Source organism: Bombus huntii, chromosome 1 (assembly GCF_024542735.1).
Source record: "Bombus huntii isolate Logan2020A chromosome 1, iyBomHunt1.1, whole genome shotgun sequence".
Classification (NCBI taxonomy): domain Eukaryota; kingdom Metazoa; phylum Arthropoda; class Insecta; order Hymenoptera; family Apidae; genus Bombus; species Bombus huntii.
This window is the reverse complement of record NC_066238.1, coordinates 21260362-21277685: the sequence shown is the minus strand read 5'-3', so window position 1 is coordinate 21277685 and position 17324 is coordinate 21260362. Positions and strand designations below refer to the sequence as shown.

At 32.2% G+C, this 17324-nt stretch overlaps 3 protein-coding genes across 24 annotated transcripts in view; 1 reads left to right on the top strand and 2 right to left on the bottom strand.

The window, feature by feature from the left end:
- Nucleotides 1-142: 142 nt before the first annotated feature.
- On the top strand, nt 143-8980 carry LOC126876508 (uncharacterized). Of its 7 annotated transcripts, none has more exons than XM_050639641.1 (7): nt 143-723; nt 4083-4369; nt 4722-4751; nt 6848-7041; nt 7516-7710; nt 7829-8068; nt 8181-8980. In XM_050639641.1, exons 2-7 carry the CDS (start codon nt 4171-4173, stop codon nt 8346-8348), a joined length of 1026 nt encoding a protein of 341 aa, XP_050495598.1. In that variant the 5' UTR covers nt 143-723; nt 4083-4170; the 3' UTR covers nt 8349-8980. The 7 variants fall into 7 exon arrangements, with proteins under 7 accessions (XP_050495598.1, XP_050495340.1, XP_050495547.1 ...); XM_050639383.1 differs by lacking the exon at nt 143-723 and adding an exon at nt 3336-3500 and having other exon boundaries at nt 3577-4369; XM_050639590.1 differs by lacking the exon at nt 143-723 and adding an exon at nt 3336-3654.
- LOC126875401 (tRNA:m(4)X modification enzyme TRM13 homolog) lies at nt 874-3324 on the bottom strand. Of its 6 annotated transcripts, none has more exons than XM_050638565.1 (6): nt 3027-3324; nt 2321-2525; nt 2054-2247; nt 1556-1981; nt 1220-1475; nt 874-1136 (listed from the first exon to the last, which is right to left on the bottom strand). In XM_050638565.1, the coding sequence occupies exons 2-6, from the start codon at nt 2497-2499 to the stop codon at nt 950-952; spliced, it is 1242 nt and encodes a 413-aa protein (XP_050494522.1). In that variant the 5' UTR covers nt 2500-2525; nt 3027-3324; the 3' UTR covers nt 874-949. The 6 variants fall into 6 exon arrangements, with proteins under 6 accessions (XP_050494522.1, XP_050494459.1, XP_050494346.1 ...); XM_050638502.1 differs by having other exon boundaries at nt 3095-3324; XM_050638389.1 differs by lacking the exon at nt 3027-3324 and adding an exon at nt 2651-3006 and having other exon boundaries at nt 2321-2567.
- A 136-nt stretch (nt 8981-9116) lies between the features above and the next one.
- The window catches only part of LOC126874938 (growth hormone secretagogue receptor type 1), a 79355-nt gene continuing 71147 nt past the window's right edge, over nt 9117-17324 (bottom strand). For 10 of the 11 annotated variants that reach the window (XM_050638152.1, XM_050637494.1, XM_050637932.1 and 7 more), the window contains one exon: nt 9117-11096. In XM_050638152.1, the coding sequence (XP_050494109.1) occupies nt 10373-11096 (724 nt within the window). In that variant the 3' untranslated portion in view covers nt 9117-10372. The other variant, XM_050638241.1, reaches the window with a different exon arrangement.

The window sequence follows — 17324 nt, the reverse complement described above, 5'->3', positions numbered from 1 at the left end:
GGGCGTTGTATATGGTGGGGGAAATGAGTGCTTTATGCAGTGTTCACATGTAGCGATAGAATGAAATAGTCGTGTTACGCTATCGCAAGAACTTGCTTTGTAAATTTAGTTTTAGCTAGCTAAAGTCAGTCTGTGTATATAAATTAGGAATAAAATTCTAAATCGATTGATTTTATGTCTGCATGAATAGAAAAATCTGCATTGTCTAAAATGAGAGAAAGTCAGAAGTCGGCAGACAGGAAGTACTTCATTAAGTAACGTTCAGTTGGGAGCTGTCTCGAATTAGCAATTGTGAGACAGGTCACGTACAGTGCTTGAAAGAGTCTGCTCTATTGTCTTTCCCAAGTTATGTACATATTTCTTTCGCAGCCATTTCCCTTCACATGCGTGTACCCCTCGCTTTCTGGTTGGGCCATCGAAGCGTTTTCCATCTCCATCGACTCAGTAGTGGATGGACCCGAAACATGAGATTTCGATGAACGGGGAGAAACCCCACCCAATATTGAATCAGGATGAGCAGGGAAGGGGATCCGAAGCAAAGAAACGAGGACATGAGCAGAAACCGCGACTTCGCAAACAAGAACCAGTTTTTCGAATTAGATCAATTTTATTCATTCTCGAGAATTAGTCTTCTTGCATTCTCGACGAACTAATTTTTGACGCGAAGTGTAAGGTTTTTGAGTAAATCATAAATTTAAAGTCTTCTCAATTTCGCACATTCCGGTGAGTAGAGCGGTTCAGCGCTTCACGAACACCAATGAGCAACGCACTTTTCCCTAGAACTGAGAACGTAACGTAAAGCCGTATTCCTAATCTGTAAATGCTTCAACAATTTTGGTTAAATGAAGGATTGGTTGAAAAGGATAAACTCCATTTTGTTATAATAAAAGTTTATTTAAATTAAAGTTAAGCCATTTATTTCATGTTACTTGTTTATATTAATTCTCTATTATATTTCATCTTTTGTAGCCACAATACACATATTTTCTAGTGATACATCGGTAGTGGTATAATAAATTAGATTAGTTTGAAATCCAACTTTTTTTAAGTACTCCAAGCGACCCCAATTCAATAATGAATTTACTTTTCGGCCGATTTGTTCTTTTTCACTCGAGGTTAAAGTTTTTATGTTTGTTCTTAAAAATATTAAATAATATATTTTTTTATCTTTCATGGTTAATTATAAAAAATATTTGGAATTTTAACATGAATATGTTACCTTGTCTCTCCTGAATCATTTTGAATTTCTGGAGTATTAATTGTCTTGTTTAGATCAGAGCCACAAGTTGCCCAGCTAGCAATGCTACATAAAATTGTAAATTCATTTGCTGTAAATCCAGACTGTTCTAAATACTCTTTCCCAACATATGATGCATATTCACATCTGTGATGGCAACAAAATGCAATGATTATACCAGTGACATTGCATTTAGGTTCATTTTGCATTGCTTGAACTAAGCAACTTAGAGTTAAATCTATGAAATAATTTTTTTTAGTAATTTTAATATAAATATTATGAATATAATATTAGAAATATATAAAAATATATATATACCTGTAGCTGCTCCACACAAATGTTTTGCAATACCAACTTTACGTTCAAATTTCTTAATTCCTGTTATATCATTCAGTTTCAAGTCAGCAATGTCAGCACGTATTCTTTCTATTAAGAGAGAAGATTGTTCATTTTTCAATTTATTATCACTCTTATGTCTGTGACTTGAACGGTCTACTAATAAAATACAACAGTCTTTTTTATGCTTCACTATTTGGCCCAACCAATAAGTTAGTTTACCCTTTCCTGCTCCAAATTCAATGAAGCATGTATTGTCTTTTATAAGATTTACACGTTCCAAGTGTGATAATAATGATGAATTTTGTAAGAGATGTTTTTTAATAGTTTTTCCACAAGAATTATTATTTATTTTATCTTTAAGTATTGGATGTTCCAATACTATTTTATGAAATTGGGGTAACTTTTCTATAAAAGGATTAAAGAATTATACACTTTTTAATTTCAAGTTTTGAATTTACATATGTATGTATTACTAACCGTAAACAGTTTTTACTTTGTCTATAACTGTATTTATTATAAGGTCATTTAATTCAGAGAGCGGTATGTGTCGTGGTGCTTCGTAAGTTTTATTAGCATTAATTCCTTTTACGATAAATGATGGTTGTGCATCAATCAAGCGTTTTGCATTGCATACTTTCAAATGTTTAGTTAGCTTAGACTCATAACATGTACTGGAAATGATCTATAAATTTTATATACATAACGAAATATGAAATATTTATTATAACAGAGACATAAACTCACTGTGTCGGATCAAGTGGACATTTTATTCGTTTATTTTCAGATCCTTCTTTATCAGAATGATTAAATTCTAATGAAACTGGTTGATGTTCGCCGCAATACTTCTTTCCTTCCTTCACTACCATACGGCAATAACGTTTTTTTCTCTTCACAAAATACATGCAATGACTTTCTCCAGTCATTTCACTTAATCGCTAGATTCTTTGTTCTATAAAGTGTTTTTGTTCGATCAGTATATATTTGAAAGAAGCTACAATTCATACGTATACATAACGTGACATAACCTAACAGTAAATTAAACATGCTATTAGAGCTACGTAGGATTAAACTTACTTAATTGAATACATAAATATGTATTACTACATCTAATAATTTTATGATTGAAAAATTTTATTTACTATAAGAAGTCGATCATAAAATTGAGGCAACTTTAAATTTGCGTGAAATATAACTCAACTAAAAAGTATGTATATAATAGGCAATTGCAGCAAACGTCTGTAGCAGTTGCTTTCAAGCGTTCGAAGAGATAGATGGTATTCATTTTTTAAAATATATATTTTTTAAGGTTATTTATTTAAACAATTGCATTTGTCTCGCGAAATTTCTATTTTGATGTTACATTACATATTCATTAGTCAACTATGGTTTGCCATATTGCATTGATAAATTGTTTTTATATTTAATATATAAGTTTCTGTATTTACTTAACATTTTAATATTAGATTTTACCAACAGTTAAAAAAGTGGATAATTATTTATAGTTAATTTATAGTTTACTTTGTAGATGAAACAGGAATTCATAAAACCAATTGTCGTTAATATAGTTTTCTATTAAATCGAATATACATGCTTCATATTTTATCATTTCTACAATTTCAGAAACACTTCTCTCTGTATTTAAATCTAATATACTTAAAATGGAGCCCTTATCCAATGCAAATATCTTTGTGTGGTATATATTTGTATGCTTACACTTCGCATATCTATTTTATTGGAGTATAAATATGTATATACATACATATACATATTGCTTTTATGGCAATTATCCAACACGACCAATATTTGTTATCGGAACGTCATTGAATTTCCTATTCGCTGTATTTTCTCGATAGCAGTTGGCAGTGAATCATTTAACAGGAAGAATATAAACCGAATATAGGCGATTTAACTCGGTGACTATTTTGTAAGCTTCTAGCTATGCATATGTAGATTTAATATCTTTAAGTATAAGCGTGCGTTGTGTGTTTCTGTTCTTCTAGTACACCTACCAGGCGATATATTTTCGACAGCCAATCGCGTGTAAAATTACTCTTTATACAGCGTACTCCCGAATTAAGGTGTGTGGCATTCAGAGTTCTGCTGGAGTGTTATTCGCAATACGTTCTCGTTCTTTTATGCAGTTAACTACATTTATACTAAAATTGTGTACATGTATGTATGTGTGTGTAATACAAGTGATAGTGAAGAACATTATCTTAAGAATCTATTATGTATTCCGTGCCTTTTAGATCATAACCTCTATTTATATATTCCAACGAAATATTTAAAACAACAAACGATCGATATTCAGTGAACTATGATGAGAATCAATCTTTTCTTCTAACGATGTTTTGGATTTTTATTTAATTTAAAAAAAAGTACATGATGACAAAATTGAAAATTGAATAGTATTTGAAGTAATATTTTGATTAATTTATCTACGATCTACTGGCCAACTCTCGCAGTTTTGGGAACTATTATGAAGTAATTCAGTCTCTCGTTATAGTTTCGTGGACTACGACCTTACACCAGTTTGTCTTTGTCACCGCATGTACGGTAGCAACCTGTTGCGAGCTTGTGACCGTTAAAAAAAAATGTCCGGTACAGATTCCCACAGTCAGCATGCGTACATTTATATTTTAAGACCATTTTGGAACCAGTGGAAATGGTACGCGGTGATTGCATTATTAGGCATCGGTTCGATTATTTTAACTCGGCAATTCATATTCGCGTCCTATTTTCCTTTGAATCAGTTAGGACATAATGCGTATTCGGAGGAGCTAAATCAAGATGGTACGTATTTATTATTCAATGTGTATCTACTTGGATATTGTCAAAAGAATAAAATTTAAGTGGTAAATGAATTTGGTAAAATCGACTAGAGTAATATTAAAATAAGAATTGAATAATAACAAACATGAAATCAATATATAAAGAACACTATAATATAAGAATATAATAATGGACGAGGAATATTTTTATTGATATGAAAGAAATATTTTTTAAAAACTAATAAAATAATAGACTGATTTACCGGTGGAAAATATTGGAAATTCATGACGAAACATATGACAATATTCTTGTTGACGTACAACTTCTAAACAAGTATATTATTAATAATAATTTGTTTCTACTGCTGTTGCAGTCCTTAATAGGTGGTATAACTTTACCAATGGTGAGTTTAGAAAATTAATTATTTATCTTACATTTTTAAAAGATTTAATAATGTAGCAATAATTATAAAACGTTATACAACATTGCTTAATTTGTTCTTTTGTTTCTAAATTTTTCCCCTTATTTAGGTTAATTTCGTAATGGTTTCGTATTAAGAACACTTTGTTTATATTTACACAGGGGTATAGAATTTCCGTAACATAATAACAGTATTGTTTAAAGTTACAAATATTAATCTTAATCTTTCGAATTACATTTGTATTCAATCTGGATTTATTAATGTGTGATTTACATCATTACCAATCAAAACAATTGATAACGTCTCTTTATCGATCATTTATTGCTAAGATCTTTATTGCCAAGATCGTGTTATACGATATATTGTTGACCTACAGGAGTATAAACAGAGTAAAAAAATAATTGATCGAAATCTCAATTGAATGCACTTACGCATAACTATGAATTACTGTTATTAACCTCTTAAACTTGAAATATTTTCCTATATATATCGAAATAGCTATATTGACATACCGAGATATTCCTCATACCCTGTTAGGAAGTTAAGAGACATCTGTTTCGCGGACGTTTGTAAAAGTAATTGGTTATGGAATGATCGAATTAAAATAAATATAGATTGAGGCTAGCAAATGTTACAAATATTTATTGTCCTTGTTTATAAATACATATTCGATAGCAATGCTTGATCGGTAATATCAACTACTGTTACTATTATTTTTCAAATTTTTAATTTGAAATGATATTTTAGATTACATATCTTTTTTAGTATATCGCTAATTGTAATCTTATGAAATTCTTTAAAAATAGATAAAAAAAATCATCTTCGATTTCGATGATTTTGAAATATGATACGGAACATTTGAACATTTTGAACATTTATTTTCTTATATATATCATTAGGTGGTAATGGTAAAATCCGCAATCACTTAGTTGCCAACCCAATACACATATATAGCCGGCGGTCTCGTTTAGTTTCCGAGATATTCGCACATAACTCTCGGTATTACTACAGTAATTTCTACCTATAGCTTTTGCATCCGTAACAGTGTATGTATTAGTTTGGATGCTGGCCGCCATTTTCCTCATTTTCTGTTTATAAAGCTGAGTCGGGCGAGTTTAAAGCCCTATGCACAACTGCAAATGCGAGCTCGTAAGTAATGTCCGTTATAACTTACAATTCAATTAAAAATGAATATCATAAGTGCATTAGGTTTGGATTCGATTTTTCAATTCGGCCGCTGCAAAGCGGCCAGCAACTCTTACGTAAAGTAATAACAATTATTCCGTTTCGTAAAATAGTATCAAATACTCATTCGTATATAATTTTCATAATTAATCTATTATTAGCTTATCCAAGTATTGCCGGTTACCTTGCGACTGCCGGTTTGAAAACTCTAACTGAAACTCAAACCCAATACATTAATCATATTCGTGTAATTTATAACAGACATTTTTTACAGTTTTGTATATGAAGTTATGCACGATGCTTTAGGCTAGTCCACCGTCATTTATAAACAGAAGATTAGGTGGCCGGTAACCAAATCGTACACATACGCTGCTACAAAGGTACAACTACAGATAGAATTCATTGGTAGTGATACCGCCAGTTTTTTGCAAATATCTCAGAAACTAAGAAAGATTGCCGCTAATATGTATAGGAAAAGTTATTCACAATATCGATTTTTAAAACATATCCAAAAATCATCGAAATTGGAGATAAGATAGCCTTTCTGCAGTTTCATCAGTAATAATTTCTATGGTCTGATGCATATGCATATTCTTTTCCAATGATGTCTCAGCCATTTCAGTCACGTTTACAACTAGTAACGTTTGAATTAATTTGTTCAGCCTGTGTTTATGTCATGCTATTTAGTTATCAAGTCATGTTATTAATACCGCATGTTAAGGACACTACATCAAGGACATTGCAAGCAACGGGATATTAAATATGCATAACTCTCGTACTTTTACTTATATGACAAATTGATACATATTTATCGAATGTTTTCTCCAGAGTTCAATTACAAATTAAAATCTGGCCATAATTCTGATTAATCTGATTATGTATATTATTTTAAGTTGTTAAATGGTACAATGGCAAAATACAGTCACCATCGGATCCGGCACATTGGCAGCGGTACATGACCGATATTCGTCGACAATGGATATTTCGGGAATACAATCCGGATCAACCATACAACCTTGAAAATCCAGAAATCGAAGATCAATCGATGGGCCAAGCCGAACATATTCGAAAAATTTTCAAAGATAAGGTAATATTAAAATATTGTGTAATTATAATACTTTTAATATGAAATCAGTAAAAAGAATCACTATCAATGGTCTCATATTCAAATATTTTTTAAATACATATTTTTAATATACAATTTTTACTATCGAACTTTTTACGAATTATATTTTTAATATAAAAATGGTAAAAAAGCAATTACCGTCGATAGTCTTAATTAAAGAATTTTTCAGATGTTTTTAATATAATATTTCTGCTGTCAAATATTTTTCCTACGTAACGAAGAGAAAGAAATATTGTCAATGATTTTAAAATTCAAATATCTTTATTTTCATTATTCAAATTTCTGTTATCAAGTATTCTTAAATTGAAATTGATAAAAAAAAAAAAAAAATACTCTCAGTGAAATCTCAATTCAATTTAAGAGAAATGTATTTTAGTTCTCGATGTTTGAATAAGTGGCAACTGACAACGCAAACATTTGATAATTTGTTTACAGAAAAATGGCTTCTTCGTAGAATGTGGCGCTTACGACGGGGAGACTCGGAGTAACACATTGGTATTGGAACGATACTTCGATTGGAATGGTCTTCTGGTAGAGGCGGATCCTTTGAACTTCAGTAAAATGTTGAGAAAAAACAGAAAAGCTTATCTAACACCTACGTGCCTTGCCACTGAGCCATTTCCCTCCGTGGTACGAAAGTTCGTAATTTGTTGCAGAAAATTATATAATAAGTTACCTTATAATATTTTGCAATATTCATATTTTTTATTCATATATGTATATATATTTTCCATTGTGCAATTTTCAGAATTCCTTCTTGATGGCCGATAATGTTGGACGTCTTCACGAGCCGAATGCTTCTGATAGCCATTTACCAAATTCTCCTGATGTTGCCCACAGTGGTGTCCACATCTCAGTTCAATGTTTTCCATTTATAGATTTAATGGCTGCTCTTAATGTGACTACAGTAAATTATTTTAGTCTTGACATTGAGGGGCATGAGCTTCAAGTATTAAAAACGATTCCTTTCGACATGATAAATATCGAGGTGAATTTAACTTAATTTAAAATTAAGAAAAAAATTATAATTTTAAATTTTGTTACTATTTTTATTATTTTTTAATTATCTTTGCATAAATTTTGAATTACGAAATTTTCAGACACTTTCTGTGGAATTCTCTCATGTTGAAGAAGGCAAAAAGGAGTTGATCGGTTTTATGGAGTCAAAGGGTTATTATGTGTATTCAATGGTTATTAGATCTGATAATTTAGCACACGATATAATATTCGTGAAATACGACGAAAAGTTTAATTCACTAATAGAATAATCTCGCCTTAGCTACGTTAGCGTTTTCCTTTTAATATCATATTTAAGTAACTTATTTAATGGGAAAACTACATCATTAAGTTATATACATTATCACATTAGCGTACGTAACATGAAACATATTCCATTGTAATGTTAAATGCAAAGTGTTAATATAAAAAATTAGTTGATCTGATATTATGAATATTGTTCGAATTTTATTTTACAAAATATTTACAGAAACATATATTTTGGATAATAAAAATAAAGTGTCTCTTTGTAAATAGTTCGCATAAATAAAAATCAATAATGATCTATAAACTATTGAAAACGAACGCTTTGCAGTCAATTAGGAACGAAATCTATACATATAGCATATAAATCGCATTAAGAAGTTTGTTTTACCTGCTCCAGCTTAAGCGTCCTAGATATTTAAATATTTTTTACGGTAATTGATTCCTATTGTAAAAATAAAAGCGAACACTATACAATTTTTAAAGACTACTGGAATGATTTAATGTACAATTAAATCAACCTGCCATTTATTGCTACGTCATGAGCAATAAAGTTTTAATAGTTAGCGCGATGGCAAAAATATCGATGTATATGTTCCGCAGAGACTGTAATTAAATAAATAATTATTTAAAGCTCGAAGACTAGTTTCGTCACCTCCTCAATACTTTTACTTCATGGAAAATTATATCTATACAGTTTAAAAATATCTCTAATTGTTGTAATATCTGTCATAATTATAAATATAAATCGAATATGTACGTAGTTCGATAAGCGCATAGGAACTTAATTTCCGTAGAAACTTAATTTGTCATTTTGTACATTTATAAAGATGAAAATTCACTAAAGAAATTAGAACAAACAATTTTGGCAAATCACACGAATCTTGGTTAACATGAAAGAGAAGATCTTTTTAAGATCCCTTTTGGTTCTTAAACATTAATCAATTTTATCTATCGTATAGCTTATCTTTAGTTTTTCTTCAATTCGAAGACACAACTGTTTCATCTTTGTTCTAATACTTACTCGGTACACGGTTATATAATTAGTGATCACAGATTCCAAAATTCTATGCAACGATAATTCGATCCTAATATATCGTTCATAATCTTATGTGGATTAATGTTTTTTTTTTTGGTAATGAATAACATAAGCATTTTTAGATCTCTTTCTCACGCTATTGAAGGTACAAATAATTGAAATAGACTATCAGATAGTCGGTACTTAATATTAAATAAATGATTCTAGCATTTTTAAATTTCTTTTAGGTTAGTTTTTAATAAATAGTGTTTCTATAAAATACAGAATGTTTCCGAAATCGTGGTAAGTTGAATAATTCTACTCTTTCAACTTAGACGTAACAGAAAACTCAAAGAATGTGTACAAAATGTAAAATATAGAAATCAGAACCATAATGAAGTTTGTTTTCTTCAGTCATCTCAGTCCGGTGGTCCGGTTTCACCCGGTAATGTCAATTGGTTATGGGCTGGATGATATTGAATACGGGATGTAAGATATAAGACGTAAAAGATGGGATAATCTTGGGGACCATGGAAAAAAGGATAGTATAGGATTTGTCGAATAAAAATCTGTCTGCGGCACCAAGAGCGACATTTTCAACAATTTGTAAAGAATTAAAATAAATGTTATTGAAACTACGATTTCGAAAAAAGTCTGTATATATGTACAATATACAATCCACATACGAATACGAACGACGTTAAGTAGTATAATCAGTGGAATTGATATAGCCAAGTCGGTATCAGTTTGAAAATGATAAATAGTACATTTAAATTAAGGAGAGCAGGTATGGAAAATGAAGACGAGTGCGATTGGCAGCATGCAATCAACTAGCAAGGAAATTATCCTATATACAGCCCTAAACACAACACTATTAGTAGATGCTAACACTGAAGTCTTTAATTTACAACTTCATTACCATATCTCTTCCACCGACTATGCTACGATATCATGGAATGGTTCGAAAGATCACAGTCTTAGAAATTATCCTCGTCATATTCCCACTTTATCCTTTCAAACATAACTCTCCTGTTTCTTCCTGACGATACTTCCACTAACAACCGTTGTCTGAAGTGGCACTTTAACCTGTTTCTCCGCGGTCGTGTTGTTGCAGGGTGCCTTAACGCTGTTGCTCTTATTACTGCTATGTCTCCTCCAGAAATCAGACTGATTGCTACTACAATTGGTCGAGCCAGTAGTATAAGTACCAGTTTTGTCCGACGTTTTTTTCTTTTTCTTCCTATTGGGGCCCAGACCACAAACCCTGAGAAAACCTTCCCTGAATTTCGTGGACATCAGATTGTAGAGGATAGGGTTAATGGCAGAGTTCAGATAGAACATCACTCGACAGAAATAGAGCAGGGTGAAGTAGCGCTCGATACCAAAGTCGAGGATTACTTTAATTGGAACGACCAAGATCCAAAGTGTCAGTGCCCTAAATGGTAACAAGCATAGGAAGAAACAAAACACCACTGTCCCTAGCATCAGCATCACCTGCTTGCGATATTTGAGCAAGTTATTGGACGAGCCACGGCTAATCGTCGAGTTCGTCATCAGATGTCGTGCAATCACCGTGTACAGAACCACAAGGATCAGCAGTGGTATCACGAAGAACACGATTATCGTGAACAGAACGAAGCTGATCGGCCAGAATGAATTTGCAACTGTGCTGCAGGTCGGAATGTACGTACCGTTCGAGTTTTCTTCCTCTTCGTACTTGACCATCAGTAGAATGGGGCTGTGAACAGACGTTTTATCTAAATGATTGGTGATTTATGTTATTTTCGTTTCGTATATGGTATAGTTTTTAAATATTTGTTATTTTTCTTTCATATCTCTTGCAGAAAAATATTATTAGCTGGTCAATATAATAGAAGCTGATTTAGAGTAATGTATTATTGGATTTTGATAGTTGCACTACTGCGAGCTTAATATTGTTCAGTAATTGCCAGCAGTGGCTAAAGCAGTACAAATGAATTACTAGCTATATCGATGAAATAGTAGCTGGAACTAACGTAATTAAATCATTATTGGAAAAGCAGTCATAGTCAGTAGTTTTAGGCAGTTCTTCAGTATATTTTTTTAGTAGATTTTCATAGTTTTTTCTGGAAGAGATACTTCACATATTATACATAGTTATATATACAATAACTATTATAGTAATGTATATGGTAACATATCAGTATATTTTTCTCAGGTTTTATTTTCCGAATATTTTTATAAATTTACTACAGTAATTTCATTTGGAGCAGAAACATGGAATGTTATTATTAAATATTCTTAATCGTATTCGAAAAAGGTTACCATCGGCCAGTAACATATAAAAAGTACATAAAAGTTCATATCACAACAATACAGTATTTGTTCGAAGAATACCGTTCTTTAATACAATCACACAAGCAGCTATTTACAATACTGTAAGTGAGATCACGCTCTCTAATTAATGCCGACTGAAAATGTAGATGTACAGTAAAAACATCATGCCGGTTACATAAGAAAGTATCACACAAAGTTCTCTTCCTGTTCACTACTATCAATTTTCCTAGTTCCGGTCATATTGCTCCTTAATCCTCTCTTGGCACACTTCTTCATTCTGCATAGTTCCAGAAATCCTTTTTTGAACTTACTGCTCATTAAATTATACAATATCGGATCAATGGCGCTGTGCAGATAAAACATGATCCTGCTAAAGTTAAGAAAAGCGAAGAACGTGTCTCGATCAATGGCAGCAATCTGTTCTGCTGGTGCGATCACTATATAAAAGATCAGAATCCTGTATGGCGACAGACAGATGAAAAAGCTGATAACCACCGATAGTAACATTGTAATCACGTGCTTCTTTGCTCTGGTATGGTAAGAGTCGCTTGTATTACTGGGATCTGGCATCAATTGCCTGATGATGAAAGTGTACAGGATCAGCAGGATCAGCAGTGGCGCTATATAGAAGACGAGGACCAGAAGTAAGAAGAATACCACAGTGGCGCTACTGTCGGCCATCGTCAAACAGACTGGAACAAAGTTCCTCGCGTCTTGATCGTTCTTGTTCTCCTTCACGCGCATCTCCTGGTACTGAGAGACCCAGATTATGGGACTGCAATCAGTTAAAGCGAAATTGGCGTGCAACTGGAACTTTCAGAATCTTCAAGCTAGACGGAGATCGAGCAGGAAGGATGGCGGTTTGAGATTAACGTGTAAGCGGTTTTTAGCCCCTTTACCGACCGAGTTTGCAGAGGATTTGCCTTGTAAGCTCGGCGAAGCTTGTGATTCGATTGGATCTTGCACTACTTTCTTTTTTCATTGAGTACAAGCTTTGGATCCTCATGGGTCTATAAGCCACATGAACAATGTTGAATGTTAACAATATAATAGCAATATAAGAACAATACCAAAATGTAAAAATAAGGAATTCAGAAGTAAAAATCCGAGTAATCGCATGGTTCGTAATACTTCATCTTAATCTCTGGATTTAGTCTTAAATTTAGCGTTCTTCTTTTTAGTTTTTTTAATCTACACCTGGTTTTAGTTTTATGTATTAGAAAACACCAGTACAATGTGTACGGTTTGAACCTATATCTGACAGCTATTCTCTGAGTTTTAACATTATTATTCTTGTTATAAGATAACTTGCATTATATTGAAGGGTTGAATTTAGCCTCACCTGGATAGATCAAATCTTTAGGTTAAAACAAGCAATATGTATTCAAAGCAATTATTTTTTTCCTATACCCTGCTCTTTCAATTAGAATTATTGAATCAGTGTCGTATTGACGAAAATGTGATGCAAATGCTTTCGACACGTTTTCCAGGAAATTGTTCAATGACTCGGTTTAATGCGCGACGCACAAAAATAATCAATGGGGATTTTATTGCTGAAACGAAATGGATCCACCGTATTTTAAACCCGAGTATTGTGCAAACTTGATTAGCAAATAATTTAATTAACTGGATTAATAATAATTGAGTCTCTTTATATTTATTCGAACCACGTATAACGTTATTCCCCCTGTTTCTCTATTTCAGCAGTAATTTTCTTTTTTTTCCGATTTTTCAATTTGAATAGATTCTTACTTTTTATATAAATATACATATATATAAAAAAGAAGAAAGAAAATCATTCGAATTTCTTTGTTGAGATACAGCTCTTAACTTTTCTGAAAGTCGTTTTAGATATCGAGACACGGGGAAAATAGCTTGCCGTCACACGGTGACACTCCCACGTAACCGAACACAGTATCCTGTTGCTTTCTTTTCGTTCTTCCTCCCTCCTTTCTTTTGTCTTGGCACGAATCTCGGACCCGATCTTCGCACGAAAGACGGTACCGTGATATTGAATTTCCTCGAATACTCGAACTGACGCAATTTTCGGTAATTGCACAGAGATTGTTGTGTTTTCTCTCTTTATAAATGGAGAGAGGAAGAGAAAAAAATGACGCATTTGTCAAAATTGCTAACACTGTTCAAAATTTGTAGAAAACTGTTAAATTATATCAATGTCTGTAGAACAATTTATTTTCTGAGATTTTAAGTAAGATTTTAAAGATAAATAGTTTTGATTGAACTATGCAAAATGATATTGTAAAGTAAAAATATAAAATAAAAATATAAAATAAAAAGCATGCTTTTTTATTAAAAATGAAGAATTGTTTTTCTTAAATCGACAATAAAGAAACGCAAGTGATCATTGATAATAATAAAATTAATGTAATAAAATTCTTATTATTTTCATTGGACTTATAATTTATATTATACCAACGTATTTCTTTGAATTTGAGTATGTTAGAACCCACTTTGTATTGTTACAGTTTACTATAAATTTCTTCGTCTGACATCCCAGATACAGGGAAAAGGCAGATGTTTGAAAATTTAAGGAACTGTGGGTTATTTTGCTAATAGTGATAGTAGAATTACCCCATATATATCAGAAAGAGAGGATTTCCCGGGTGATTCATCAATAGTATTGTGTTGCAAGGCCGTATACGAGCTTGGAGTACTTGGAGCTTCATTCAAGAAACTTCCCTCTGAAATTATACTAGGCATCTGTCTTGCTTTCCTGCCTTGATAAACTGCGATACGCTTGTGCTTATTCAGCTTCCCAATGTCTGACAGATATATATATGTTGGAAAGCAACAGTTTCTGCGCTCGATTTCAATTTCTAGTTTCTTTTGTTGTCTCTTATAATCTATCCTCTTTCCTATTTCTTCGAGTTGCAATGTTAAAAGAAAGAAAAATATTTCGTATTTGATTTCTGAAGATCTAAAACAATACCTGACATTTGTTTTCTTTTGTGCTTATCTAAATTCAAATTTTTATGCTTGTATTTGAGGTTTAAATTTAAATCATAATATTCTATCGCTTTATAGGTTAAATTACCTGTACATACAAATTGCAATTTCTTCCCCTAAATTTACTTTCAAATCTACCGCACGTCATTGACCTGGAAAACGTGTTTCTTATCACACCAAGACGTCACAGATCCAAAGGAGATCCCCTGTTTAATATCTCCTCTGCTGATAGGTCCCTCAGGAATAAACTCGGTAATTAAGTTCCTTTTTTACCCTGTCCTAAGTAACTTGAAGCCTTCAAACAGTACCATTGTAACATTTCTACGATATATTTCCTTCCTTCATATATTCAATTGTAGTTCTCTTCTAACCGAGTTTTACATCTCTGGTTTTTTTCTGATTTCATCCTGGACCTTTCTGCTCCATTTATGTCGTTATCTCCTGGCAATTTTGGCCTCACTCAAACGACCATTTTGTTTGTACTTTTTCTAGCGAATGGACGTAATAAAGTTCCTTGCCAATTTTTAGCAATTTCATATTTTTTTGTCTATTCACAATGTAATTGTATTTTTCTATGTCCAGTTTCTGACAAAGCACCATCTCGCGGACCAATTACGTTTTGCACGCTTAGTACAAGTTAGAAAACTTCATACAGTGTTCGAAGGTCTGCTCACAAATCAGATTCGTTATCGTTGGAATGAATCTCAGAACTGGATGAGCTACGTTTATTTTTTCCATCTCTACCAGAGAATAAAAGCTTTAAACACAAAATTTAATAGAAACTCAGATAAGTGGTTAAATAAATTCTCTCTGTAGTAGTATTTCAATATGTTTTAAAGATCAGACTGAAGATAAACTTTGATCATTTTTTCATATTATTACCTTCAATATGTCGATCTTTTCTTCTTGGAAACAATGTTGATTTTCTAAGAGAAACTCCTTTGAATATCAAATATTGAATATGATAGAATTCATGTAATAGGAATTAAGCAACCATGTCTTCTAAAAGCCAAAATTGATTTCTATAAGATGTGTTACATCTACGTTCAAATCAATGATATTATTCAAAAATGCTATGAAATTCCCTTTGAACAAAATATTTACTTGTTTACTTGTTGATCATAAATGGTTAAAGAATTTATAACATATATATATTTTTTTAATCTCTACTTTGCCATTTCCTTTTCCGAAAGCAAACTTTTTCGGTTAATTTCAATGTTTTCTTTCCTTTTGCTAGAAGGTATTCGGAGACTTTCTGTTTACCGAGTAGGCACGGGAGCAAAATTTTCCTATCAACTGGCATCCGTCTAATCCCCTAATCTATGGATGTGGATTATGTATTCTGTCTCTATCAATAACACCGTCGAAAATCCGAGATTACGATTTCAGAGGGCGGTAGTGTACGGTAAACAGTGGCGGACGAATATATACAAGTATTTATATTGCAGAAGAGTAGCGTTGTATTTTCTAGTCCTTTATTACCATTGATAAGTTTTGCCCCAGAAATTCGATTCGGCGAAACATTTTTGAATATCTCGAGCTATTACTTTCCCTTTAACTTCTGTTTTCTTCCAATTTTTCGGCACTTGTGCAATCAATCTGGGACTGGAATTCTAGGAAGTTGATATACTGTCACGACTGGCTACAGAAAGTGCAATTTATAAATTTCTCAGAAAAGTATGTAGAAGTTGCGATGGATTTAGGATTATTGGATCTTTTAGTTCTTAAACTTTAAATACTTCTTCCTTGGAATTTATCCGAAAGAATTATTGTCTTTTAAATTGAAGTTATAATATAACCTCCTCGCCATTTTCCTAAGTAGTTTCACATCATCTAGTTTTCACTTTTTAGTTAGAAATTGATGAATCTTTTTCTACCAGTAATAGAATACGTCTATATGATAAGTTTTATTTGAGCGAATGATTGAAATTAAATTTAAATATTTCTTCAGTCAATTAAAAAACTGAAACTGTTCCAGATTGTATCTACTTAATAAAGTACAACGAAACAAAACGTAAAACATAACCTTTCAATATTCTAAATACTAAATAACATTTTATACTAATTCTGTATAGAATCATTTCTTTCCATCATATTACGCAAGTCAATTCAACCTTTATTCTATGTTGAAACACGCCCAATAATTTTCTTGCGAAGCCATCTCCATCTGGGTTGCCTTCCATCTTCCTCGAAAGCTTTGTTCTTTTTCACCACGACACTTAATGCCACTCTTCTTTCTTTCTTCGATATTTTTTTTCCTTGGAAGACGATCCTCCAGCAGCTTTTTCACAGACTGCTTTCCCGAGCCATAAATTCAGCGAACAGGGGGCCTCGTCTTTGAGCCGAGTAACAGCGCCCTCGTGATCCACGAAAGGAAAAAAGTGTTACCGATGTGTAAAACTCTTCCTCAGAAGTGGTTCACAGGCGATATTCCTTTTATGACCAGTGATACACGTTGCCTTTCTTCGTTTGGGCCAACTCGAACGTGGATGAAACACCAGGTAGATTTTATGACTCGTTTAAATCGAATCTTTCAGCAATATATGGTCGACTTTCTTTGTTAACACTGGACTGAGGATATTTAAATATTTATAAAATATTTAATTTTTAATTGGTATTGTTGAGTCATAGATGATAACAATTATTTAGGTTAGGTTATTTAATTTTAATTTATATCCTATAT

What these genes read in the sequence shown, in the direction of transcription:
- LOC126875401 (XM_050638565.1), bottom strand. Translation starts at nt 2,499, where the DNA reads ATGACTGGAGAAAGTCATTGCATGTATTTTGTGAAGAGAAAAAAACGT. An exon ending in TGTCCACTTGATCCGACACA is followed by an intron (nt 2,248 to 2,320) that starts GTGAGTTTATGT and finishes GATCATTTCCAG; the next exon opens with TACATGTTATGAGTCTAAGC. An exon ending in TTTGTGTGGAGCAGCTACAG is followed by an intron (nt 1,476 to 1,555) that starts GTATATATATAT and finishes ATTATTTCATAG; the next exon opens with ATTTAACTCTAAGTTGCTTA.
- LOC126876508 (XM_050639641.1), top strand. Translation starts at nt 4,171, where the DNA reads ATGTCCGGTACAGATTCCCACAGTCAGCATGCGTACATTTATATTTTA. An exon ending in GAAAAATTTTCAAAGATAAG is followed by an intron (nt 7,042 to 7,515) that starts GTAATATTAAAA and finishes ATTTGTTTACAG; the next exon opens with AAAAATGGCTTCTTCGTAGA. An exon ending in CTGAGCCATTTCCCTCCGTG is followed by an intron (nt 7,711 to 7,828) that starts GTACGAAAGTTC and finishes TGCAATTTTCAG; the next exon opens with AATTCCTTCTTGATGGCCGA.